This window comes from Elaeis guineensis, chromosome 4 (assembly GCF_000442705.2).
Source record: "Elaeis guineensis isolate ETL-2024a chromosome 4, EG11, whole genome shotgun sequence".
Lineage (NCBI taxonomy): Eukaryota > Viridiplantae > Streptophyta > Magnoliopsida > Arecales > Arecaceae > Elaeis > Elaeis guineensis.
Window position 1 is genome coordinate 12809515 of NC_025996.2, and position 26917 is coordinate 12836431.

Genomic DNA, 26917 nt, shown 5'->3' on the forward strand with positions numbered 1-26917 from the left:
TGTACTCTCTCTCCCTCCCTCTCTCTCTTGTTTAGGAGAGGCTAATCACCACCTGCTCCCTCATATCCACCTCACCTCCTTGAGGGCCAATGCTAACTGGAACAGAAACCTCACCCCCTTGTCCAAGCAGCAAGAGGTGATAACAGCCAAGCAAGTACTTGATACTTTATAGTTATTTTCTAATAAAGTGGGCTAACCTCTTTTTTCATTAAAAAGGTCATTTTCAGCAAAGTCCTAAGAAATCTCCTCTCAGAGTAACAGAATGCTGATTATTTTGTTTATAAGGATCATTCAATTTGTGCTCTCCTACTCCTAGATAGAGATCAGAAGCAACGAATACATGGACAACCTTATACTAGTTGACAATCTTACATATGAACACAGAAAATATTTGTTCCATAAGATTATAACATCTTGAAAAAGCTTTTACGGCTTCAACTTCACCCAGTCGATGACACTCTTCCCATCAAGTTTGCTAGAAAATGTGTGTTTCAAGAAATTTTCATAGCTCAAGGTCTTGTAATATTCCTTGCTCCCCTTGACAAGCTCTGGAAGTGGGCCTACCATTGTGGTAAAAATGGGATTGTGGAATGCAGCAATTGAAAGGCGTTCCTTCTCCTTGTTTATGATGGCCCTATGCTCAATGCTCTTGTATTTCCCATTGCTTAAGATCTGTCAAAGAATCAAACTAGAATCAGTTTATATATATGTATGTATGTATGTATGTATGCCCCTCATTGAGATGAAAGGCTTTAAAATAACTGATAACAACTCCAAGCAACTTTACCAATGAAGCCAGTTGGCACCCACCAAAAGAATTTATCACCTCCAATTTTTCAAAAGAATTATACTGGTTCAAAGAAAACTTTAACCTCTGTCAGTTATTACAACATGATTAAACTTCTTTTTAAATTTTTTCAAGAAGAAATTAGATAGGGAGGAAAAGCACCCTAATTTATTTGGGTACATGATTAAACTAGTCGACTATTAATTTAGTTACTAGTGTTTGGTCCAAGGACTCGATGCTTAATGATTACATGACTTGATCCGACCCTGCATATGGGTTTGCGAAGCTGTAGCGGCATTGTTAGCTTATTCTGAAAAAATTTTTTGCACCTTAATATATTTTTACTATGAGACCCCTAGATGAGAAAACTATGTATGACGTGAGGGATATCTATGATCTATTTAACATTTAAACAGGAGATAAGTTGTTTCCTTCTCAATATTCTTGTGTTTAATTACTTTCATGACATTAAAACTCCATTGATACTCCCTGTCATTTTTTTTCTCCATGTACTTGCCTCAATGACATCGCCAATGTTAACGACAAAAGCTCCAGGAAGTGGTTTGATTGGGAGCCATCCAGCATTTCTCTTGATCTGCAATCCTTGCACTTGACTGACTTGAAGGAGCAGTGTTAAGCCAACAGCATCGGAGTGTGGGGAGAGACCCAGTACTTTGTCAGCTTGGGGGCATGGTGGGTAGTAATTGATCCTCATTGATTGTGACTCCTTAAATATGTTGACAAATTTTTGGGGATCAACTCCTAGGTTCTTAGCCATTAATCCCAAGAGACAGTGGGCGACTCTCGTTAGCTCCGATGAGTATCTGTCCACTGTATCCCTGAAAACGTTCCCAATATAATGAGCAAAAAGTTGCTTTTGTTCACTGAAAAAGTTTATGCTTCACAGCTTGCAATCAAAACAGAAACCATTAGTCTATATATTTAGGAGATAATTGAGACAAAAACACCATTGATCATTATGTAAGCTTTCTAAATTTTGATAACTTATGGTCACATTGCAGAATTAGTGTTTTAATCATTTAGAGTTCATCTTTGAAATTATGTGTTCTTGTATGAGCTTTCAGAATTGCTTTACCGAAATGTAGAAGGTTGAGCAGGCCAGAATCTCAAGTTCCTGAGATGCGGTGGTTGAGTAAATAGGAAGAGCATATCACTCCAGTCAAGCTTTTGCTCATCTGACACAACAAATGCTTGACCGTAGCCTTCGAGGTCTCCTGGCAGCTGTGCAACTGCTTCCTTTTCTCCGAGAGGAAGCTGAAAGAACTCCTCAATATCTGCCCTCATTTTCTCAATCACTTCGCCAGGTATCCCATGGTTTACCACCTGCAAAATTCAACATGATATTGCATAATTATGTGGAGCTGGCAACATCAAGTTCAACACAGACATAAAAAAACAAATGGATATGGGGAAAAGGATTACTAGTGTAGTAAGTGTTGTGTGTGGCAAAGATGATGAGACCGGGTATCACTTTATCCATTGCAAGATCACTTGGCAAATAAGAGCACATTTCTTTGGATTGATGGGGATGCATTGAGTGTTTGCAAAGAGACATACAAAAAATCCAGAGAATGAAAGAGAATTGTTTTCTTAAGCTACCATGTTTATCTTGCTTCATAAAGTGGATGTTAAGGGAATTTCAGAGTAAGAAGTTCCTCTAAAAATGCACTTGTTCCACCTATTTTCTTGGATTAATCCCACATTTTAGGAACAAAAATCCTGTGCCAACATTTGCTGATTATGGTTGGACCACCTTGAGGACATTGAAGTTGTAAATTTCACTTGGTGTACCATCTGACAAGACAATTATTAGCTTTTAGACTCAATTTTATATACTTCATATCTAATCTCCAAATAGTGCATGGTATGAGGGTGCCAACCATCCAAGTCGATAAAGACTCTCCTGTTAATTAAAAGAGATCAGGATTCGACGTCGTCCTTGCCCTGGTTTATGATCGGGCTTTTAGCTCTCCTAGTTCTCGAAAATATTCACCGAACTGCTATTTGAGAAGAAAATGGGTGAGATATATAGAAATTCATTGGAGTAGGAGATCGTTTATTGTGGTTAAGAAGACAAGAGAACAGCGTCGAGCTCCCTCTAAAGACTCTTCCTCTACTACTCAAAGTTGCAGGGTGGGAAATCTTACAACCTGGGTATGCAGCAGTCTTTTATGGATCCAAACAAAATTTTGTTTTTGTTTTTGTTTTTGTTTTTTTTTTTTTTTGTAAATTCCCACTTAAATTAGCAAACATGATTCGTTGGTTATCTAACCTGGAAGAATCCCCACTCCTCACATGCAAATTTGAGCCTGGAGGTCTCTTCTTGCTCGAACAGGGGATCACGGAGCCTGCTCAGATCAATGATGGGGATGTCTTCCGAGTCACCATCATTGAAGGTGTCACCATTTATCTCCGGTCTAATGTACCGGTGGAGGATCTCAGCCGCCAAGTCGTTGGCACCGTCGGCAAGAGCTTGGACATTCTCCACTCGGATGGAGCCTCCCAAATCTTTTGGCCTCCCACCATCGTTTCCGGTCTCCATTTCTCCTCCTCCGCTAGAATTGTTTTCGTAGAATGCGTCGGATGTCAAGGGGGCGTGAGGTAAGGATGGGATCTTCCGATGGCGTCAACGGGGGAACTTCCGATGAAGTCAACGGACGCGCACGCACGCACGCACCACCTGCCACCGCTAAATCCATCCGTCCGGCTCGAGGAGAGGAGGGGAACTTCCGATGGAGTCAACGGACGCGCACGCACGTGCGCACCACCTACCACCGCTAGATCCATCGTCCGGCTCAGTCGTTGGACGGCCAGTTCCACCCGCTAACGGCGCAGGTCGGCGGAGGCAAACCACCACGTTGATAAGGTAAAGGGGCCGCAGGCAACCAAACATCAATGTTGCGTTAGGTAATGGTTGGTAAATGTGACATCTGAGTCTAGTTTAACCTCTTCCCTACAATAAAATCCTCCTGGTTATTCATCCCTCCCTTTCACTCCCAAAATTGTTATATTAAAAAAAAAAAAAAAAAAAAAAACAGAGAGAAGAAGAAGAAGAGACCATACTTTCATCTTTAGCAACAATATATATATATATAAGTAATTTTAAATTTTTAAAAATTAAAGAGAACCAAATATTTATTTAATAAAAATTCATCAAATTAGTACAAGGCAATAGATATCAAGTAAATTTTTGCAGATAGAAAATCTAAAAGTATATATCCTAGAAGTAGTATTGTGTCTCTTATTCACATATATTTTTTTTTCATGTTCTTATCACATCTCAAAAATATAAACCAATTTTGTGAGAACAAATCTAATTAATCTTATTCTTTCAAAATATGTAAAATGCATCTAAAATCATTTTATTTGTCTGATGTACTTTAAACAAACATATCAAGTATAAATAAATCTTACATCAAGCATATTATATTCTACAAAACCAGTTTGAAAAAAAAAAAAAAAAAAGAATCATACCCTCCATATTGCGTGGGTTGTATGAAGTTATATTTTTGCCACCGGAATATTGAGTGTTAATGACATTGATATTAATGTGCCTGGCCATTATATAAGTTCATTATTGAATATACAAGGTATATTAATAATGCTAGTATTAATATATTTAGTTATTATTAAAGTTTGTTAATGTACAAAAAAAATTGGCTATTGAAATCTACTATCTATTATAATTTGTCATACTATCATATCACATTTCAAAAATAGTTCCAAAAAGGAGAAAAATAAATATACAACTAACATATTGCATGGGGTCAGTATTAATAATAAGAGTTTTTGTATAAAGATTTAGCTTGTGTGGAATTTTTCATTCACCATGTGAATGCCAGCATTATTAATGAGAGTTTCTAGTAGGTTGTAATTAAAGTTTATTGCTTAATATATAATAAAAATTTTGCTATTAAGGCTTCTTTTATTATGATTTTTACATTGCTATACTATATTTCAAAGATCAAGATTCATATGAATCGGTACTAGAGTTGTAATGGGTAGTGACCAATTCAGTACTATAAAATTTGTACCACATTATGCTAGTGTATTGAAATAGGAAGAGAGAGAGAAAGAGGGAGGAAAGGAAGTAAGAGTGAGAGAGTGAGAATGAGGGTGAGAGAGAGAGGAGATGAAGGAAAGGGAAGGAGAGTCCATAGGGAGCTTCAAGACCCGATCTGACAATAGAGATTTTGAGAGAGACAGAAAAAGAAAAAGACAGAGAGAGATTAGTTGGATCTACCAATGGAGAGTTCTTTGATTGAATGAGAGTTTTGCATCGAAGAGGGGGAATTATCCAGCGAAGAGAAAAAAAAAATGAAGAAGAGAGTCTCAAAGACTCTTGAATCATCGAACCCTAGAGGGTGCAAAGGAAGAGTAATTAAGTGAATCGAGTGTTGATCTATTCCGATTTGTTGTCATTTCGATTTAGAATAGATCAAATTGCTTAGTTCATATTGGTTCGAAAATCACTATCAAGAATAGTTGGAAAAAATATATATATATATATATCCCATGTATCACATGGGCTATATCATTCTCAACTTGTATTTCAACCCTAATATATCTATGGGGGATCCCGTCAGGGCCACCGATGGTCACCAGCAGGACAAAACACACCAAAAGAAGCCAACAGTCTACTTTAATATGCCAAAAAAAATGACAGCAACCATCCTCACAATTTTTACTTTAGAAAACCCCTAAAAGGGACAACAACCAGCATGACAATATGGGTGTGACCAACAAAGTGAGAGAAACTATCGGATCATGGTAAGAGATAAAAAAACAGTTTACATAATAAAGACAAGAAGAAGAATGCCAAATAAGATTAACTAAAAGTTACCTTAGAAACTCATGATGGCTGAATCCAATCATGGGCCTGGAAGATCTTGAGATCAGAACAAAACTGTGCTGACACTGAGCCACGGTTTATCCAAGGGATGCAAAGCTATTGTGCTCATTGGGTTTGTTTGTTTTTTGTACTTCATGTTTTATTGCACTCAGACCGAGTGCAGATTTAAAAAAAACGTATCCTCTGTTAGGCCGATTGCTGAATAGCTTGTCGAAACTTGGAACCCCAACCCTATGTTGCCAGTCCAAGTTACATCCAAACGTCACCGCGTCACTTTTCACCATGGTCCTTTAAAGGATCAGGCAAAAATTTCTGAATGATCAGCTTGTCACCAATTGGTTGCCAAAATGGTCAACTTGTCCGAGTTGAGCACTGGTCCGGTCACCTAATTGGAAGGGCAGGAGAGTCTAGCGGGGCACTTTAAAAAAGCGTCGGCGACTCCCGTCGCTTATATGCGTCGCTAAGCGCTTCGAATCGGGCTAAACCGTCAGTAAGTTTTAACAATTTGCCAACGTTTAAACGTGTCGGAAAGCTATTACATTGGGTATTTGCCGGTGCTTTTGAGCATCGTTAATGATATGCAATACCAATACTTTAAAGTTTAAAGCATCGATAAGCATATAGAGTACCGACACCTTAGAGCGTCTTCAATGTTCTGTTTAAAAAAAAAAATAATCTAAAAATAATTTACTTATCTGCACAAAAAATATAAATCTGTCCAAAATTTATTAAAAAAAATTAAATACCAAAAGTATAATCTGTAAACAATTTACTAATCTGTACAAATAAAGTCATGATAATAAAAAAATATATAAAAAAATTTAAACACTAATATAAAATCATAATAAACACTCGATATAACATAATAAAGTCATGATTATATTGTCCATCATGTTCCTGAATTATCATACATTGCGTCAAGGCTACGACGGATGCTGGAGTGGTTGAGAATGGTGAGCGGACTAGATGCCACGATGCCAACGGAGACCTGCAAAAGAAGTCCACACTTATTGGGAGTCCTCCGACAGGGGATCCTCCGATCTTTAAGTCAATTAGAGCTTGAAAATAATAGAAGAGGGAGAGTGTTAGCTTAGTATTGTGTAATGTCTTACCCCCTTCGAGGGTCTCCTTCTTGCCTCTTTATATAGAGACGGAGTCGTGGAGTGTTGTGCCTGAATTCGATTGGTTGTCCTACTAGGCTGTGGTCTGTCAGGCCATTAGGACATAGAATATGTCAGTCAAAAGATGTCGGTTATAGCAGTGGCCATGCTTAGATAGTTTGTTGAGAGATTCGTGATAGTGGTTCATATGAATGAATAGGTTAGTAATTTGAGGTTGGCATATAGCTGAGGTCTTGGCTTGGATTGGTGTCGGTCGTAGGAAATCGTCATGTATGGTCGGCAAGCTCCCGACCTTGAGGTTGATAGGCACCCGAGTCATGGGAGCTGATGAAGTTGCATGGACCAAACCCTCAAGGGCGGTCCATATGAGTCATCGACAGTGTGTAGATGTTCTTGTTAGGTGGCCGAAAATGATATCTGGAGACGAAGTCTGATGAAGTTGCCCGTCTGATTACCAAAACGTCTAGATGATGTTCATCTTTTAGAGTCTGTCTTGATATCACGGTCGATCCTAAGATTATTTTGAGGATAAGTCTCAAGACAATGCCCGAGATGGTTTGACCCCATGTACATCTAGATAAAACCCATCATGTTCTCTCCCTCCCCCGCCCCCCTCTTGTTTCGGAGACTACTCATCACCTACTACCTCCTATCCGCCTCACCCCTCGAGGGCCAATGCTAACCAGAATCGAACTCTTATCCTCTTGTTCAAGCGGCAAGGGATGATACCATCCAAACAAGTACTTAGTCTTTTATGATTATTTCCTTATAGATGGGGGGATAAACTCTTTTTTTCTAAAAAGAAAAGGTCATTTTCAGGGAACTCATAAGAAATCTCCTCTCAGAGTAACAAAATGCTGATTATTTTGTTTGTAAGGAGCGTTCAGTTTGTGCTCTTCTAGTCTTAGATGGAGATCAGAAGAAACAAATACATGGACAGCCTTCTACTAGTTGACAATCTTACACATGAACAACATATTTGTTCATAAGATTATAACATCTTGAAACAATTTTTATGGATTCAATTTCATCCAGTCGATGACACTCTTCCCATCAAGTTTGCTGGACAAGACCTGTTTTGCGAAAGTTTCAAAGCTCAAGGTCTTGTAATTTTCCTTGCTCCCTTTGACAAGCTCTGCAAGTGGGCCTACCGGTGTGGTAAAACTGCAACTGTGGAATGCAGCAATTGAAAGGCGTTCCCTCTCCTTGTTTATGATGGCCCTATGCTCAATGCTCTTGTATTTCCCATTGCTTAAGATCTGTCAAACGAATCAAACTAGAATCAGTTAACATATATAGTTTGTGACAACTAGAGGGGGTTTTTGGCCCTCACTAAACGAAACCAGTTGGCACCCACTAAAAGAATTTATCACCTTCAATTTTTCAAACAAACCATACCAGTTCAAAGAAAACTTTAATCTCTATCAGTTATCATAGCATGATTAAACTTCTTTTTTAATTTTTTAAAGGAGAAATTAGATAGGGAGGAAAAGCACCCGAATCTGTACTTGTATGGTTAGCCCATCCTGACAAAATTTTCCGCACCTTAATATATTTTTACTATGAGATTCCTAGATGAGAAAACTTTGTATGACTTGAGGGATATCTATGACCTATTTCATATTTAAACAAAAGATGAGATGTTTCCTTCTCAATATTCTCCCTGTTTAATTATTTTCATGACATCAGAGCTCCACTGGTACTCTCATCATTCTTTCTTCATATACTTACCTCAATGATATCGCCGATGTTAACGACAAAAGCACCAGGAAGTGGTTTGATTGGGAGCCATCCCCCATTTCTCTTGATCTGCAATCCTTGCACTTGATTGACTTGGAGGAGCAATGTCAAGCCAACAGCATCGGAGTGTGGGGAGAGACCCAAGACTCTGTCAGCTTGGGGGCATGGTGGGTAGTAATTGATCCTCATTGATTGTGACTCAATTATGTTGACAAATTTTTCGGGATCAACTCCTAAGTTCTTAGCTATTAATCCCAAGAGACAATGGGAGACTCTCTTTAGCTCCGATGAGTATCTGTCCATTGTATCCCTGAAAACATTCCCAATATAATTAGCAAAAGGTTTCTTTTCTTCATCAAAGACGTTTATACTTCTTTTTTTTTTTGCTAAGAGAAGAAGTTTAAACTTCACCGCTTGCAATGAAAACAGAAACTGTTACAATAATTTTTCTAGGAGATAATCAAGACAAACACCATTGATCATGATGCAAGTTTTCTAAATTGTGATAACTTATGGTCACATTGCAGAATTAGCGTTTCAATCATCTAGTTTATCTTTGAAACTATGTGTTCTTGTATGAGCTTTCAGTATTACATTACCTAAATGTAGGAGGTTGAGCAGGCCAGAATCTCAAGTTCCTGAAATGTGGTGGTTGAGTAAATAGGAAAAGCATATCACCCCAATCAAGCTTTTGCTCATCTGACACCACAAATGCTTGACCATAGCCTTCAAGATCTCCTGGCAGCTGTGCAATTGCTTCCTTTTCTCCTAGAGGAAGCTGAAAGAACTCCTCAACATCTGCCCTCATTTTCTCGACCACTTCGTCAGGTATTCCATGATTTACCAGCTGCAAAATTCACCATGATATTGCATAATAATGTGGAGCTGGCAACATCAAGTCCAACACAGACATAAAACACAGATGGATATAGGAAAAAGAATTACTAGTTTAGTAGCTGTTATGTGTCCCAAAGATGATGAGATATAGTTTATCACTTGATCCACTATGCTAGATCACTTGGCAAATAAGAGCGCATTTCTTTGGATTGATGGAGATGCATTGAGTATTTGCAAAGAGACATACAGAAAAATCCGGAGAGTGAAAGAGAATTGTTGTCTTAAGCTACCATGTTTATATTACTTCGTAAAGTGGTAGTTAGTGGAATTGCAAAGTCAGAAGTTTCTTTGAAAATGCACTTGTTCAACCTATTTTCTTCGATTAATCCCGACTTTTAGGAACAAAAATCCTGTGCCAGCATTTGTTGAATATGGTCATATTCAATCTTGTTCATCAAAATAAAAGGCCCAATCATAACTTGATCAGTTTTGACTGAAGTCAGGAGGTTGGACCATCTTGATGACAGTTAGAGTTCTAAATTTCACAGGGTGTACCATCTGACAAGACAATTATTAGGTTTTTAGACTCAATTTGATATACTTCATATCTAATCTCCAAATATTGTATGGTATGAGGGTGCGAACCATCCAAGTTGATAACGTCTTTCCGGTTAATACAAGAGATCAGGATTCAATGTTGTCCTTGTTTAGGTTTGTGGTTAGGGTTTTAGCTCTCATAGTTCTCGGGGGAAAAAACACTAAACTGCTATTAGAGAAAAAAATGGATGAGATGTATAGAAATTCATTGGATTAGGAGATCATTTACTGTGTTTAAGAAGACGAGATCAGCGTCGAGCTCCCTCTTAAGACTTTCCTCTACAAAAGTTGCAGGGTGGGAAATCTTACAACCTGGGTATGTAGCAGTTCTTGATGGATCCAAAGAAATTTTTGTTTTTTTTTTTTTTTTTTAATTCCTACTTAAAATCAACTACTTCCATGTACCCGGATTCCAATTGAAATCTAGCACATGCTACTTCTAAGATTTTTTTTTAAACAACTAGGGCTTTAGAGAATTTGCACTCGTCTCACAACACCCAGAAAAAGGAGTAAAGAAAAACAAATATGCAGAAGAAATTAAACTGGAAAAGAATCAGATAGGCAATAAACAACCACAAATTTCGATAGAATTTATATAAATAACTAAATCAACAAACCTGATTCGTTAATTTTCTATCTAACCTGGAAGAATCCCCACTCCTCACATGCAAATTTGAGCCTGGAGATCTCTTCCTGCCCGAACAGGGGATCACGGAGCCTGCTCAGATCAATGATAGGGATGTCTTCAGAGTCACCATCATTGAAGGTGTCACCATTTATCTCCGGTCTAATGTACCGGTGGAGGATCTCAGCCGCCAAGTTGTGGGCACCGTCGGCAAGAGCTTGAACGCTCTCCACTCGGATGGAGCCTCCCAGATCTTTTGGCCTCCCACCATCGTTTCCGGTCTCCATTTCTACTCCTCCTCTAGAATTGTTTTCGTAGAATACATTGGATGTTAAGCGGGCGTGAGGTGAGGAAGGGATATTCCAGTGGAGTTGAAAAAGACGCGCACGTACGTGCGGCCACCTGCCCTCACTAAATCCATCCGTCAGGCTCAACCATCGGACGGGCAGCATCACTTACTTCCGGCGCTGGCTTACTTTAGGTAATGGCGATACCTTATTTTAATCGGTAGAAAAAAATTAAAATAAAAATTTCTATAACAATTCATATACATATAATTTGAAATAAAAAATTTTAATTTTAATTTTAATTAAAAATAAAAAAAATATTTATTTAGAAAAAAAAAACAACGTCCAATTAGCATAAATCAATGGATACTAAAACAATACTAAAAGACAAAAGTCTTAAGAAGTAATACTATGTAAATATTATTGTATTTCTTATTCATATGTGATTATTTATTTTTTTATTTTATTTAAAATCTTATGAATATGAATTAATTGTAAGAGAACTAATTTAATCTATTTTTTTTTGAAAGTATGTGAAGCATAACTAAAACAATTCTGTACATATTTTAAATAAATATATTAAGTATAAATATATTTTATTTTAACATATTATATACTATAAAATTAGTTTAAAAATAAAAAAAATTATAAGTCAGTTATATATAAGTTATTTTTAGCGGTAGGAACAATAAATGTTAATAGGATAGTATTAATATGCTTGACCATTATATAAATTTATTACTAAATATATAACATATATTAATGTTGCCGATTTTAATATATTTAGTCATTATTGAGATTTATCACTTAATATGGATATAAATTTGGTTATTAAAAGTTTTATTTATTATAATTTATTATACCATCGTATCATATTTCAAAAATAATTGGAAAAGGAAGAAAAATCAAGCTTATCGTATTGGCCCGGTTTTCTATATATAAAGATTTTGGCTTGCCCAAAATTCTCTCGAGACTCTGTGAATGGTGTTACCGGCGAAAGTTTCTGTTTGGCCGTAAACTAAATTTATGACTTAATATATAACTAAAGATTTTTCTTTAAAAAACTCCTAAGAAGGACCACAACGTGGGTGTGGTCGACAAAGTGAGAGAGAAACTATTTAAGAGATAAAAAATAGTTTATATAATAAACACAAGTCTCACTTTTCAATATGCCCCTTCAAAGGACCAGACAAAGATTTCTGAATGATTAACTTGTCATCGACTGGGTGCAAGATGTTCGAAGGTTTGATGTAAAGAATACATTTTCACTGCCCAAGTTGAGCATTGGTTCGGTCACCTAGCCGGACAAACAGATAGCTGGGAGACCCCATCTACTTGAATTTTTAGTAGTCACGATCCTGTCAGGTAAGAACTCCCCACATTTTCAGGCCGGCAACAAGAGATGGCTGCATTTACCTCCTTGGCCTTTCCAATCTGGCTATTCAATAGGTTCCAAACACATTATATACCAATTTGTCCAAAATTGAACTCTTCTTTTGTAGTTGAACAAGCTATAGAGTCTCAAAGCGTGTTTGATATAGGATGATACATCTGAGATCAAAGATGATTTGAATAAAAATGATGAGATTACTATATTTGATTGCACCCTATTGATCCTAGATTATCTCTACTTCTCAAATCACCATCTAGCTCGATGATGAACAATTCATCTTTAAGGATGGGTATTGAAGAACACCCCCATATAGCAATCTTGGGATAAAATTTTAGAATATCCCTGATCTAGCGATTGAGTGTTGCCTAATTCCTTATGCATTGCATGTGAGGGACTTCAAGAAAGTGCTGTCCAGAAAAAACTATTTAGAAAAGAACATTCACGAGGAATCACCATCCTTGAGGGATTTGGATTTCCATCTTATTGTTGAGACTCATTGCTAAGTTCAAATCTAATTAGAATTCTATTTTTAGTTGGTCATTGGTTTTAATGAGTTTAGGATTCTATTCTTAATGTTACTTTATTTAATTATTTCATTCTAAAGATTGTTTGAAATAATATTTTAGTAGATCTTTGGTTTGTGAGTTCACGTAAGAGTCAAACTTTCACTCTTATGCTGCTTTATTTAAAAAGATCTTTGGTGTCTCCTTGGTGTGTATGGAATAGTGTGAAAGACAGTGAAAAAAATGTGAGAAAAAAGAAAGAAGAGAGATTATTTGTACGTATAGAGATTTTTATGATGTATCTTTGTGAGATTTTAGTCTTTATTCTTCTTTGAATAAATTTATTTTTTCTCTTTCAATTTTTTCTCCATAAATTTTTTTCATGATTCTCTACAAATATTTTTTTTGTTGGTATTTATTTTAGATTTTGGATCGATACGGTCGATTTACTCCATACAGCATGTTGTTTTACACTTATTTCCTTCCTCTTCTCTACTTTTGGCCATAGTGATTTCTTGATTTTATAGGGTATTGATTTTTTTTTTTTTGATTTCTTGATATTTTGATCTTTTAATTTCTTATGTTTAATTGAGACCTCTTGCTTTTCTAAATATTAATATCTATACAGAAAATTATATTTTTATCATCCTATAGATCTATCTGTATATCTGAGATGCATAGATTTTTTCTAGGATCTGAGATGCATAAAGTTTTTCTCTAGCTTTGTCCTATAGATCTATCTATTTTCCAAGATGTTTGCTCAAACATCTATAAGCACTAATTTTCTGAAACTATATATGTGCACTAGATGTGCATTTATCCTTGTCTTTCTTTTGAAAGATGTTTAATCAAAATTCTATAAACACAAATTTGTTGAAACTATCTATACGCACTGGATGCAGATACATCCTTGTCTTTCTTTTGAAAGGATAAGTTTAAATATTTAGGTTGGCTATATATTCATAAAGGATAATAGGTCAGCAGACTAGTTGGCCAATCTTTGGATGGCCAATCTCACTTATGAGATCTTTTGATTTATTATGTTTGATTGGATCCCCTTGGTTTTCCTTACCATTGATATCTATATAGAAAATCATATTTATTTCATCTTATAGATCTATCTGTAGATGCATAGATTTTTTTTTCTTTTTGGTACAGATTTTGAGATGCATAGATTTTTTTCATTCAATAGATCTGCCTATTTTATTAGATGTTTGATTAAAATTTTTTAAGCACAAAATTTCTTTAAGCTGCATCCATTGAATATTGGATTCATCTTTATCTTCCTTCTGAAATGACAAGTTGTACATATTCAGACTAGTCATATATTCATATAGCACAATGGGTCAGTAGATTGGTTAGCTAAAAAAATTAGTAATACCAAAAAATATAAACTTTGGATGGCTGATTTCTTTTCTGATCTCATTAATTTCCATGCCGCCCTCAAAACCAAAAAGGAAAAACAAAGAATAACTTCAAGAAAAAGAAAGAGCAATGATGCCATAGTTTATTCTATGCACATGTCATACCATACACAAAGTAATTAAAATATTTTTCTCTACCCAATATCAAATATTTTTATTCCATTTCTTTTTTTGGAGGGATTTTCTTTCCCATTCTTCTACTGATAATAGAACAATAAGAAACCTGTGTACCTAAAGAGGAAATTGCTGTAAATTTAAATGGAAGAACTATTTAGAAAAAATTTAACTTCCATCTATATATCATCACTGATTTACTTTGACATATTCATTCCCCACTTTATGAAAATACCAACAATAGAATAGATGATTGAATCTATAATACAAGTTCATTTAAAAGTTAAAACATAAAAGGAGTTCAGAGCCTTTACTTTCTCTTTTCCATATTAACAATAAAATCTTTATTTTTAGCAAGCTAATAATGACTTTGTATCACAAAGTGGTGTTTTGCTTCACTGCTTTTATTTATTTGAATACAACAACTATAAGAATCAATATAAGTACTCATACTTTTAGTCCATGTAAACTAAGAACATATAAAAAATCTTCTAAGCATATATCAGAGATATTTTTAGTATTATATGATCAATAATCTTAGATTCTTGTCGCATACCAAGTAGATTATTTATGAATACCCACGGATCTTTAATTATGGGACCATAACATACCTAATACAGTGATCTTAGATCATTGAAGATCAGATTATTTCATGATAGGGATCACCAATAATCTTAGATAACCATGGTGATCCCACGGTGATCATTTGCTAGAGAATGTTGAAAGTTAATGGATTAAAGGTCATAAAATAGTTACAAGTTAAAAAAATAGTAGTGGTATCTATATTGACGTAGGATAGCTAACAATTTGTCAAGCCTTTGCTATCCAGCTTGAGGTTCAGAATGGGATTTAGTAGCGGGCAATGCACAATTGACACTGCTATTACAAGATATAGATCACCATCTTTTGGTGTAGCTGCAAAAAAGTAATACATCGCAGAACTTACAGTTGAGTTTTTTCTTTTTGGGTAAAAACCTTACAGTTTAGTTGAATGACTACTTTCCTGTAGTAGAAAAATGGAGAAAAGACACCAATAAGAGTGCACAGGACAAGATACTCTGAAATGTGCCACATACATAAATAGATCTCCTGAAGATTGTTACTTCTCTTCATGACATCACGATGAGTTGCCATTGATCTTCATAAAGTGAAAACCCATTATATCCCTGTATTCCCCTGTTCCAAGGCATCTGTTACAATACCCAAGTCCACTTCCACCACAAACATTGCACCTGCCAACAGTTCAGAACATTTGCATAACAAAAAGAATAATTCCAGTGAAGACATCAATTAAGTAACAGTGAGAACTGGCTTAGGAAGAAAGGGGAGGAAGAGGATGTATGGAACGGTGGAGGAAGAGGAAGAGAAGCAGATTAGAGGTGGAGAAAGACGTGTGGCTGGAAGGGTTGAACAAAGTGGTGATCCAAAGAGGCGGGCTGGTTAGATATTCTGCCGGATTCCAGAGCTCCTGATGGTATCCTAGCGAAGGTAGAAGAGGTTATAACTCCATTAATGTTGTTAACAACTCTAACCGTCCTAAGCTCATGCCTCAACGCATTGACGTCGAACACATCCCTCCAGTATGGTGGTGGTGGAAGAATGTATGAATGCTATAACCTGCTTTATCTGTAGTGGCATTGGATACACAACAGCCAGGTGTAGGAGAGCTGCTAAAGCAAAAAGGAAAATGGAGCCTCAAGGAAGAATATAGTTTGTAGTTTTCCCGCAAGTGTAAATGGAAGCCAGAAACGAGTACAGGTCATGGCACAGGGAAGCAGTAGCAAGGGCAGATCCAGATACAAGCAGAGTTTAAGTCACCCAGATGATGCTGAGATTTGCTTTTTTAAAGCCTCAGGGTATTACCTACACAACCAGGGGTTCGGGTTGTATCTTCCACGCAAAAGAATGATTGATCTTCATGACCTTAACCATTGGATCACACTTTGCATAGTTTTTAAAGCACGACATCAGCTTCATAATCTATACTATGGATGGAAGGAAGTGGTTCGTTGTGCTTTGAATACTGTGCAAAGCATAATCCAACAGTTGAGATTGGAAGGAAGATCAATCATTCAAGATACAACCCGAGCCCCATAACCAAATCACTAAAATGTACAGTCAGAGCCTCTCCATTGTTACTTTTCCTAGTCAACAAAACATTTTTTTAGCTTCAAAAGAAAGAAAATATTAATTCTAGTGTCTTTTCTTCTACCGTTAAGCCTTGGTCCATAGGAGATGATGGAGTTCACCAAGGTCTCGTCCATCGTGTCTTTGAGACTTTTAGGCTTCCCTGATCCTCAATGAAATGTCAGCAATATGAGGGCTCTTCATAAGTGGAGAAGTTATAAATAGATTTATTCTACCATACGCAAAGTCTTTTGTGGATTTTGATTAGCTCCTTTTCATCTCACAACCAATCATGATCAATCACCAAGGTCTGGCATCTTACATGCTGTTGACTCTAGAAGTGCTGGTTGCTTAGACCTTTTCTCTCTCCATCTTATTGTTTTCTGTAAGAACCAAGTCTCCATCCCTCCGTTCGTGGATGTTTCAATGGATGACTTTAAATATGAAGTTAGAATAAAGATCAGGCATGTGGAACATGATCGCCCCCTCCACCTCTATTTGCTTCCCAGCAACGGAATCTGCACTCTGGGATGTGTAGCCTGGCGGAAACTCAGCAAATCCAGCATGAGTTTTGGGGGACCAGAAGGATAGGAACCAAGTACAGCAAGAATCGAATTCCTTTGATAAGTCTAATAAGCAGAGAGATGCAATTCCTAATCCTGCCAGGAATCAAAATGGAGGTAATGAGAATTTGAATATCATTTGTCTGCTCCAGATGCTAGCATTAACCTTCTGACAATCTTGATGTCATTAACCAGATTAGAGTAATAGAGAATGAGGTTATTCCTGATTCTCAGGTTGGAGAGAAAATACCAGTATAGGGAACCTGAAACCCCATATTCAAATTCCAATTCAAACACCCAACTTGCTGCTCCTGCTTCACAGGTTGTGGGGCATGAGGACCTCATCCAGTTACCTTCTGCTGATGAACCAATCCCTAGTGCATTAATGGATCTTCCCATGTCTCTGCACCTTGATGGTCCTCAAGAAAAACTTACTGTTGTAGATTGGGTCATTAACGAGCAGGTGGCTGATTTCCTTCCAGGTGAACATACTCCTGCTACATTAGTAATCAGACTCTGTACTTGCTGCTCTCGAAAGTTTAGAAAGTCTTGTCCCCTCAAAGGGTGAGGATTTTAGAAGTTTGCAGTCTAGATTTAATAACCAAGAGAATGGAGAATACCTTGTTGGGTCATCCTGGTATTGGGGCAACCCAGCAGGAGCTGTTGACCTGGCAGGAGTAGATACAATATGGACTTTCAGCTGTGTGAAGGTCGTTTCAGATACTGTTCTACTAGGGACTGCAGTGGGTCAAGCTTCATCTAAGAAACCACCAAAATGAAGCACCAGAATTCAGGCACTTAACAATAAATACTGTGAAGACAACAAAACAATTGAAAAAGAAGACAAGGAAGACAAAAAAAAAAAATCTGCAAAAAAGATGGTAGACGGTGAGCTGATTCTCAGTTCACATGAACCAGAAGTGTGAATCGAGTTAGGGAGAAAATGTGGCTTGATCTTTGTGTTGAGCAAGGGAAAGGAGGCTGAACTGCAACTGAAGAATATATGAAGCTGAAAAGGCAGCTCAGATTGCTGTTGTAGATTCTCAGGGGATGGCAAGCCCTGTGGCTTGATTTTGCATGGACCTTCGGTTGCCATCACGGTGTTGCTTTCATTTTCTTGTGTTTTTATCATGTTATGATGTTAACGTAATGTGGACTTTCATATCATTAATGTTTACTGGGCTATGGATGCGTATGGGGCTTGGGGCTGCTGTTTTTGTCACCCCATTTCTGAGGGGTATTTTTAGTAGTTGCTGGTTGTACTGGAAGACTGGAAATGGTTGGGCTTCAGCTTTAATGTTGGCCTACGGTGTGAGATGGTCTCTATGGATGGTTGTGATCCCTCTTCCCTCTAATGTTGCTAATGTGCGGAATGTTAATAGGCCTGTTTATGGCCTCAAAACAATAGGCTGTTAGGCAGCTATTACTTGCAACTAAATGTGTTATCATTTTGCTTCAGAAATCTAAGTTGCAAAATCCACAAGTGGCTGTTCTAAAGGCTATAGGAGGAGGAGGTCTGATTGAAGCGTGGGGTTATTTGAATGGAGATGGCAGTGCCTGGTGGAAATTTGTCGGTTGGAACAGCAGGAAATGTGAGTTAGTTGCTGGTGATACAGGAGTCTTCACTGTATCAGTGAATCTGAAGGAACAAGCGAGCCAGTTCATATTCTATTTTTCATCAGTGTATGGACCAAATGAAAGAGTCCTGAGGACTGAATCCTGGAATGAACCGTGCAGAAGAAGAGCTTGTTTCACAGGGTCATAAGTTGCAGGTGGTGATTATAATGTAACAAGGTCTATGGACTACTAAGTGGGCAGGAAACAATGTCCTCTAGACTCAGAACAACTATCTGACTTTACAGGAGCCCCAGAGCCAATTGACATCGAACTCAAGGGAAGAAAATTCACATAAGTAACCGACATGAGGACCCTTTCTCAGCAAGGCTTGATCGCTTCCTTATCCCTATCCCTCGGAGTGGAAAACAATAATCCCGTATCCATCCAAAAACCTTTTATTTGTTCCTGCTCAGACCATGAACCTACTGGAGTCAGCACAGAGGAGATGAAAGCTAAACAAAAACCCTTCAGATTGGAGAACTGGTGGATACAGGAGGCAGATTTTGATAAGTGATAGAAGTGAGGAGGAAGGACGGTCTGGAGGACATTGGTGCAGGCAGGCAACTAAGCTGCGAGAATATAGAGCTTTGACTAAATGAATGGGCTGCTAAGAAGAGGAAGGAAATACTTGCTAAGAAAAACATCCTCCTAAAATCCCTTGACGTTCTCGATAAGAAAAAGGAAAAGCACAAGGCTCACAGTGTCTGAACAAGAAAAAAGGAGATGAAACAAAGCTGAACTCAACAAGATTTACCTCGAGGTGGAAATCTATTGGAGACAGAAGGCATGAACAAGTGGCCGGAGAAGAAGAAATGACTAACTGTTTTAGTTGATGGAGGCACTGAGATGATGGCATAGAATGATATTGCTCAGGGAGTGTTTGTGGAGTATTTCAAAAATCTTTATGAAGCAGCCCCTACAGCTCCATTTAGTATGGACTGGGGAAGACTTTATGGTGAAACTGATGTGCACTCGAGTGTACTCATTGACCTGATGTGGATTTGAATGTACCCATTGAGCCATTCTCAGAAAAGGAGATTGATATTTTCCTTGGGTGCTGACAAGGCACCAGGCCCAAATTGGTTCTTAATGTAGTTTTTCCTGTGTTTTGGGACCTATTTAGGCAGGATTTTATCTCACTATTTGATGAATTTTTTGCAGGTAACTAGATCTGGAACAAATGAACTATAGCTTCTTAACCTTGGTGCCTAAGGAGGAGGAGCAGCACATCCAAATGACTTCAGGCTGATCAGTTTAGTTCAAAGCACTATCAAGATAATCCCCAAAACTCTTGCTAATAGATTGGTGCCTTTGATGGAGAAATTTGTTCAAAATTCTCAGTCTGCATTCATAAACAGAAGGCTACTTCTAGACTTCTTGGCTGCTCTGAGGCTTTGGCTTTTTGTAGGAAGCTGGATGGCATTCTCTTAAAATTAGACTTTGAAATGCTTATGACAAGCTGAACTGGGTTCTTGTTGGAGATACAGAGGCTTTCTCAGGAAGTGGGTGTACTGGATGAGAAACCTTATTTGCTTGCCAAAACTGTCCAAAGTTTGAACGGATCTCCAACAAACTCGAGTGGCTTGAGACAAGCAGACCCTGTATCTCCCTTCTTGTTTATTATTGCTGCTAATGTCCTTTCTAGAATGATCAATCAGACTGAAACAGAAGGACTTACAAATGGCCTCAGTAATGTGGGGAATTGCCCAGGCATATCCAATCAACCAGCTTGAAGTTCTTAAACTGATTTTGTATAGTTTTGAAAGGGTGTTTGGCATAGGGGATTGACTACACCAAAAGCTCAGTTATCTGTGTGGGAATTGAAGAGGACCAAGCTCAACATGCTGCAGCCCTTAGTTGCAAACTCAAAAAGCTGCCTGTTAAGTACCTAGGGCAACCACTGAGCATAAAGAGACTGAGGAAGGTGGAAAGGAGATGTTTACATGTAGTTAGAGTTGAGAAGAGACTAGAGAGTTGGAAAGGGAAGTTCTCCTGTCAATTGCAGGTTGTATCACTCTAGCAAATGCAGTAATATCAAATATCCCTATATATTACATGTCTATCTTCAGTCGCCAAAGGGGTGCTAAAGAAAATTGAATGGAAAGGGATAACATCTGTTTCATTGTTTTCATGCCTTACTGCTTGGGAAATTGTTTGCAAATCAAAAGAAGAGGGAGGTCTTGGTGTAAAAGATTGAGAAGATCTTAGCATTGCTATCTTAGGCAAGTGGTATTGCATTACTTCTATAATGATAAATCCCCATAAGAAGTCTAATTAATGATATCCATTACAGAAGGAGAAGGTTTGGTCCTAGAACCAAGAAATTCCTCTCTTCCTTATCCACACTTTAGCGAGACATTGAGAGCTTCCAGCCTTTCAGATGCTCTCTAGCCTTCAAACTTGGTAATGGTAGCAGTTTCAGATTCTGGGATGATACTTGGATGGGCAATTTACCTCTTGTTCTCTCTTTCCCAAGCTTTGTGAGAAATTAGAGAAGAACCTAGCAGTGGCATATTGTTGTAGAAGAAGAGCTGGCAGTCAGAGAGTGGTGAGGAAAGGACCACTGACTTATGATCAGTCTAGAAATGGTCAAAGCTTGAAAAGATTCTAAGAATAGTATCAATTGGAAAGGAGGGTGATAGACCAAGTTTGAAACTAGACAGTCAAACCTATTCACACTTAAGTATCTCTACAGATTCCTCAATCAAGGTGGAGCGAAGTGCCCATATTACAAGACACGTGGAAGGTAGCAGTGCCAGAAAATATAAAATCTTCTCATGGTTGGCCATTAGAAACAGGTTTCACACTAAAGAGGTAATGGCAAAGAAGGTTTGGGTAGTGCCAGAAGGTTGTCTCTTGTGTAATCATCATAAAGAACTGTGGACCATCTTCTTCTGAATTGTACTTTTGTGAAGAAAGTATGGCAGAAACTTGAGGACAAGTTGGGTATAAAAGGTCAGCGAATATCCTTGCTATCCCTGAGGACTGAATGGAGGAATAGACGACTACAAAGAAAACTCATAGAAGGAGGGGACAAGTCAGTGCTTGCTGCTTGGTGTTTCTGGCAAGAAAGAACCAACCGCATTTTTCTCAAGAAGGAGACTCCAAAGAAGATTGTAAATCTTTGTAACCTTGTTAAGAATCGGTTCTGTGTTGTATACTAAAAGTATGGCAACATGCAAGAGGGTTCTAGTCAGCTAGGGGTGGGCTGAATGTATCTTCGGCTCCTTCGCCAGAGCCACCAGTGTTTATTCTTTTATTCTTTAATAAAGCAAGGTGGGACTCACCCTTCTTTGCCTTTTTTCTTTTTTCTTTTTTTTTTTTTTAAGTGAGAACGGGCAACTTACCATTTTGGCCATTCTCCTTTGGAAGCATGACTTGATGCACACAATTTGTCCTGCCTGCAAATGTCCAGCCAGATGCATAGGATGTGAATAACTTAGAAAAATAACTAGCATAAAGTAATGACAGTATGAATAATTTTACAACACTGTGCATGCATATAGGGAGGGAAGGAGAGAGAGGGGGGGGGGATGGGGTGGGGAGTGAGAGAGAGACCTCTTCCTTGACAGTAATGGCAATCAACTCTTCCACTTCCATTGCAGACTACACAAGATGGATCTGGTTTCTTCCTTCTCTCTTTCTTAACATTTGACTGCAAAGTATAATGTTGTAGGAATACCAGAAACCCTTAGCCAAGACAAATGCCAACGCCAAAAATAAAGAATAGTACTTTTCTATCATGCATAAAAATTCCCATTAAATTATAAGGTTTTGACCTAAGTCCTTTTGCCAATTTTACTAATTTACATATTTTGTAGGGAATAAAGAAAGAGTCCTGACATGTGGCCTTTCCTTAATTAATTTCAGCACTTGAATATATGAATATGATGACATGCTCATATGATCAATTTCCAATCTACCCTGTTTATGCCTTCCAAATTTCAGTATTCCATTTCATCTTTTCTATTCTTCAGAAAGAAAGATTGTGGAAGGCCCAACCAACTTCATCTGATATTTTCACAAAAACAGCTAGCTATGAATACATAAAATATAACTGACAGGACAAAAAATATTAACCAAAGACTAATATCCATCAAATTAGAATGTTGCAAGAAACAAGTATATCATCCCATTAATTATTACCATTCGTGGAATATTTGAGTGCTGAAAGGGGGAAAGCTTTATGCTTGATACTTGCTTACAAACACTATTTGATGATGAATAAATTTGAAACCTGACTGTGGGGGTTCAATGAAGCGCAACACAGTGCAGAACTACATGTTTAATCAGATAAGCTATCTAATGCCCATATCAGAGTAGCATAAAACAAACACATAGCAATAGTGGTCACAGAACAATTCTCAGAGAACTGTATCCAAAGCAACAACCAGAACTGGAAATAACCAGGATAAAGCAGATACAATGACAATCTTTGATGAACATATGGAGAGACGATATACAGCCGGCACACTTTGATTAAACAATTTAATTATTTTTGCCCCTAGGAAAAATTTCAACCATTTTACATTGACGCATAGACATGTTTTACACAAATAAACAAACTTTAATAGTTAATTTGTGCATGTAACATCACAAATAATCATAGAAAAATCTATATCCATTGCTATTTTAATATATGCATAGCATCATTTTGGGTAACTTACTATGCAATTAACCTTACAGAAATATATTTACTTATTAACACATATAAACTTATAATTCATGATACAAGATATGAAGGGGGGTCATAGCGGCATGCTTTTCTTAGAAGAAAAGATAATTCACTGATCCCCTTACAGAAAATGACAGAAATGATGAATTTTTACCAATGCATTTGGAGTTGACCACACTGATCTTTTTCATATTACAAGTCCTATTAAACCTTCAAGTCCTCAAAATGTCTTCATGACTCTCATTCAAGTCATGTTGGTCAACTAACTCTTTCGTAGCATCTCAAATTTAATCCATCTTTTGATAATTTGCATCATATGTACACGTCAAATGTCCAAATCATTTTTAAAAGATTATGTTCATTTTTATTTAATGTTACTTCCCATTATTTCTTAAACTACTCAACTCTTTTTTTTCTTTTGAGAACTAGGACTAGAGGAGGCCCAGCTAAATAACAGTTTGAGGCTGGATCAAACCCATCTCCCTTGTATCCGTAGAAGAGACTTTACAGACTCAGCCAATTGGCACCCTCTAAAACTACTCACCTCTTTTTTAAGTCAGTACAAGGGCCTAAGTCCATTAAGTTCTTATGAATATAACTAACAGCATCAGCATTAGCAATTTGAGCAATAGAGGGAACCCCAATAACCAGATAGTAGCATTCTAGCAGCCATGGCCAATTTTGGAGAACAGATCAGCAACTTCATTCCATTCTTGATAGATAATGAGAAGTAGAGAAGATGGGAAACTTTACAAAAGAAGAAAGAATAGTAGGCATCAATGCAGTCGCCTTTTCCATTCAAGCCAAATCCTATGGGCTGAGGAGATAATGGCCAGTCAAATTCCGTCCAATGCAGCCTGAAGATCCAGAATGGGCAAAGTATTTTCTGGCACAGGTGAAGCACCAGCAGCCAAGATTCTACCTTCATGATTCCTGATTACTCCAGCCTCACCATCAGCTCCCGGTGACCATTGAAATTGATTTTCACTTTTCTTGGTTGTGGGGAACCAAGAAACAGGGATAGGGGTAGATGATGATTGACCCCATCGAAAGAAGCTCCCCAGCTGCCTGGACCATTGAGAGTTAATTGTATGCTTTATTATAAATATTTCTTATGTTCCTTTGATTATTCTATCAAGGCATAATGTAACTTATCAGAACAATAAATTGATTTCAAAAGATGATTTTTATGCTTGCTCATGGTAGTAGAGTGATGGGTTCGCATCACTAATGTTCTCGATTTGAAGATTAAGGTTTGAGGTGAGCCCTTCAATAGAAACCAAAATAAAATAAAATGGTCAGAAGATGTCAGGGAGCTGTTTTGGGATGGAGTCATGTCACCTGGCTCAGACTAGTGAGATAGCAGTTTGCAATTTTGCACCATTAAATCATTTCTTTATCCAGCTAAGATGACTCATGCAACACAAGACAGGGTAGGACGTGATTACACTTTAAACCCTGGTACATATCTGAAGATCCCAAAAAAGACCATCTAAAACTTATTGATTTTAATCATTATCGAACAAGCCTAAAATTGGACCCGGTGATCTTTGGCTCTTAGGAAAAATATCCTAAGTATCTGTGTTTTCTTCATTTTTTTTTAAAGTAAGCGAGTTTTATATCGATTTTAAAACTTTTTTCTTTTTATTTTTCAATAATTTTCAATTAAAATTGCTGAAACATGAGCAAGAAACCAATAGAATAGTGAAACTCTTGAAACCATAAATCATTAGGTATAGCTGAAACCAAAATTTAAACCGACTTCAAATTTTGATTAGGAACTGAATGGTAGCAATTGAGGATGGTTTTTGATATTTAACTTGCTTGGGTAACACTTTATGGAGGTTATCTTGGTAATATTAGGAATTCATTTAGCTCTAAAAAGCATTGGAATTTGATACTTGTTGATTTGGATTAAATTATAGGATTTGTCCACTGCCTCTCATTTGTACAGAAAACATGCTTAAACCTCTCCTACAAAGAAATTAGACATGTTATATTATTGTTGAAGCTTCAAATTAGGTGTCCTCTAAATTTTAAGGAAGTTTCATTAAGTCAAAACCCTTGAAAAATATGTTTCTGTCCGTCATATTTTTTTGACATTATGCTTCTTAGCAGTCATATATTCTTTGTCAATCAGTATAACATATAAGTCAACTTCCAACATCATAGCAAATGATTGGTCACAAGTGCCATCCTCAAAAAAGAATATCACGTGTCACAGTAGGGAACAGGAATGCAAGGAACAAAATGTTCCAAAGGTCATGCACAATATAGCCATGATTGTCGAAGTGCTCGGATGATATTGAAAGATGACTCATTCACTTGTGGACAGAAGGACCAGTCAGCTATGGATCACCTAACTACAAAACAACTGATAAATCATTAACTATAATGTATGCGTACCTTTCCTGTGATGCTAGAGGATGATAAATAACTAAGTATTGCTATAAGCATCTTTAATTATCGCATCTATTCAGTTATAAGAATTGTTAAAGCCGAACTTTTCTTAATTCCACACACAAAGTTTCAAAAAGTCCAAAAATTCCCAAAGACGTTATAGCTACTAAGAATGTAGAATTTTTAAGAGAATGATTCCTGGATTACATGCTGGTCTACTTGTGCTGCACAGTTTATTAATTACCTGTAATCATATGAAGAACGTTATACTCTAATATTTGTGAAAAATATCTTCACAGCAAGCCAGCTAAAGAGCTTAATAATGGTGTAAGATATCAAACAACATAATTAGATAATTCATTGTAGCCATGTAGACATCTAATCAGCCGCCAAGCGTGCGGTAGCCTCTTCAATCAAGTAGCCCCCCAAACTACCATGCGGAAAAATTACTTCCACATGGCCGAATAAAGGCTACCAAAGGCATAGTAAGGCCTTTAGATTTGCTCTCACGCAGTAAATAGCTTCCAAGAAACGATCTTGATGCGTCGGATGGATTATCTTCCGAAAGAACAGTAACCCTAAGATTCTTTTTTTAAAAAAAAAAACAATTGATCAACAGAAAATTTTCCTCTTTGCCCAAAAAGATGTCCAAATTTCTTTGAGCTAGTGGTTTTACAATGATCTTGAACCCCTCGTTTTCAAATTTGAGGGAAACTGGCTCCAAAATAAACTCTTAAGCTACGCCTACTTCCATGCCTTTGTCGAGCTCTTTCGTCGTTTCGATAGGCGAACACTGTAAAAAGGCAGAATTATTCTAATGAGGAGGAGAGATTGGGGGGCGCTGACCTCGGTCCGGACGATCCATGAGGGTCTCGAGAAACCCAGACGCGACGAACCGTTCTCCTTTCGACGAAAAGGGCTGCCGTCACGTGCGGCGGCGGAATCGCCCGGAGGCAGTGGGAAGGCGGACGTGAACGCGGTCATCGCCGGCGCGCAACTAGAGAGAGCCGTTTTGAAGGTTCTGTAAGGTGTTGGAGATAATTTACAGAGCTCACACAACGTTCGAGGAAAATTATGCGGGGATCCGGATTTATAAACTTCAGATCTAGTCGTCAAACCACCTGCCGACTACGTTTCTATATTCTCTACAGGAAGATTATCCACATACTTTAGGGTTGGTTTGGTTAAAATCCGACAGGATAAGTTAGGATCGGGGCACCGGGTAAAAAAAGGG

General features: G+C 37.5%; 3 protein-coding genes across 11 annotated transcripts; all 3 read right to left on the reverse strand.

Annotated features, from left to right (window-relative positions):
- Positions 1 to 172: 172 nt before the first annotated feature.
- LOC105043838 (S-norcoclaurine synthase 1) lies at positions 173 to 3686 on the reverse strand. The gene is made up of 4 exons (XM_010921555.4): positions 3081 to 3686; positions 1884 to 2131; positions 1305 to 1626; positions 173 to 672 (listed from the first exon to the last, which is right to left on the reverse strand). The coding sequence occupies exons 1-4, from the start codon at positions 3348 to 3350 to the stop codon at positions 427 to 429; spliced, it is 1086 nt and encodes a 361-aa protein (XP_010919857.2). The 5' UTR covers positions 3351 to 3686; the 3' UTR covers positions 173 to 426.
- Positions 3687 to 7622: 3936 nt separating this feature from the next.
- On the reverse strand, positions 7623 to 11068 carry LOC105043837 (S-norcoclaurine synthase 1). Its single transcript, XM_010921554.3, has 4 exons — positions 10598 to 11068; positions 9121 to 9368; positions 8513 to 8831; positions 7623 to 8040 (listed from the first exon to the last, which is right to left on the reverse strand). The coding sequence occupies exons 1-4, from the start codon at positions 11030 to 11032 to the stop codon at positions 7795 to 7797; spliced, it is 1248 nt and encodes a 415-aa protein (XP_010919856.2). The 5' UTR covers positions 11033 to 11068; the 3' UTR covers positions 7623 to 7794.
- A 4029-nt stretch (positions 11069 to 15097) lies between these two features.
- Positions 15098 to 26917, reverse strand: LOC105043834 (uncharacterized). 9 transcript variants are annotated; one of them, XR_012140631.1, is made up of 7 exons: positions 26530 to 26669; positions 24037 to 24351; positions 22167 to 22263; positions 21956 to 22009; positions 17612 to 17750; positions 17242 to 17488; positions 15098 to 17087 (listed from the first exon to the last, which is right to left on the reverse strand). XR_012140631.1 is itself a non-coding variant. In XM_073255572.1 (5 exons), exons 2-5 carry the CDS (start codon positions 24079 to 24081, stop codon positions 15460 to 15462), a joined length of 270 nt encoding a protein of 89 aa, XP_073111673.1. In that variant the 5' UTR covers positions 24082 to 24351; positions 26530 to 26669; the 3' UTR covers positions 15098 to 15459. The 9 variants fall into 9 exon arrangements, 2 of the variants coding, with proteins under 2 accessions (XP_073111673.1, XP_010919855.2); XR_012140633.1 differs by having other exon boundaries at positions 15098 to 15533; positions 16751 to 17488; XR_012140632.1 differs by having other exon boundaries at positions 15098 to 15533; positions 16514 to 17488.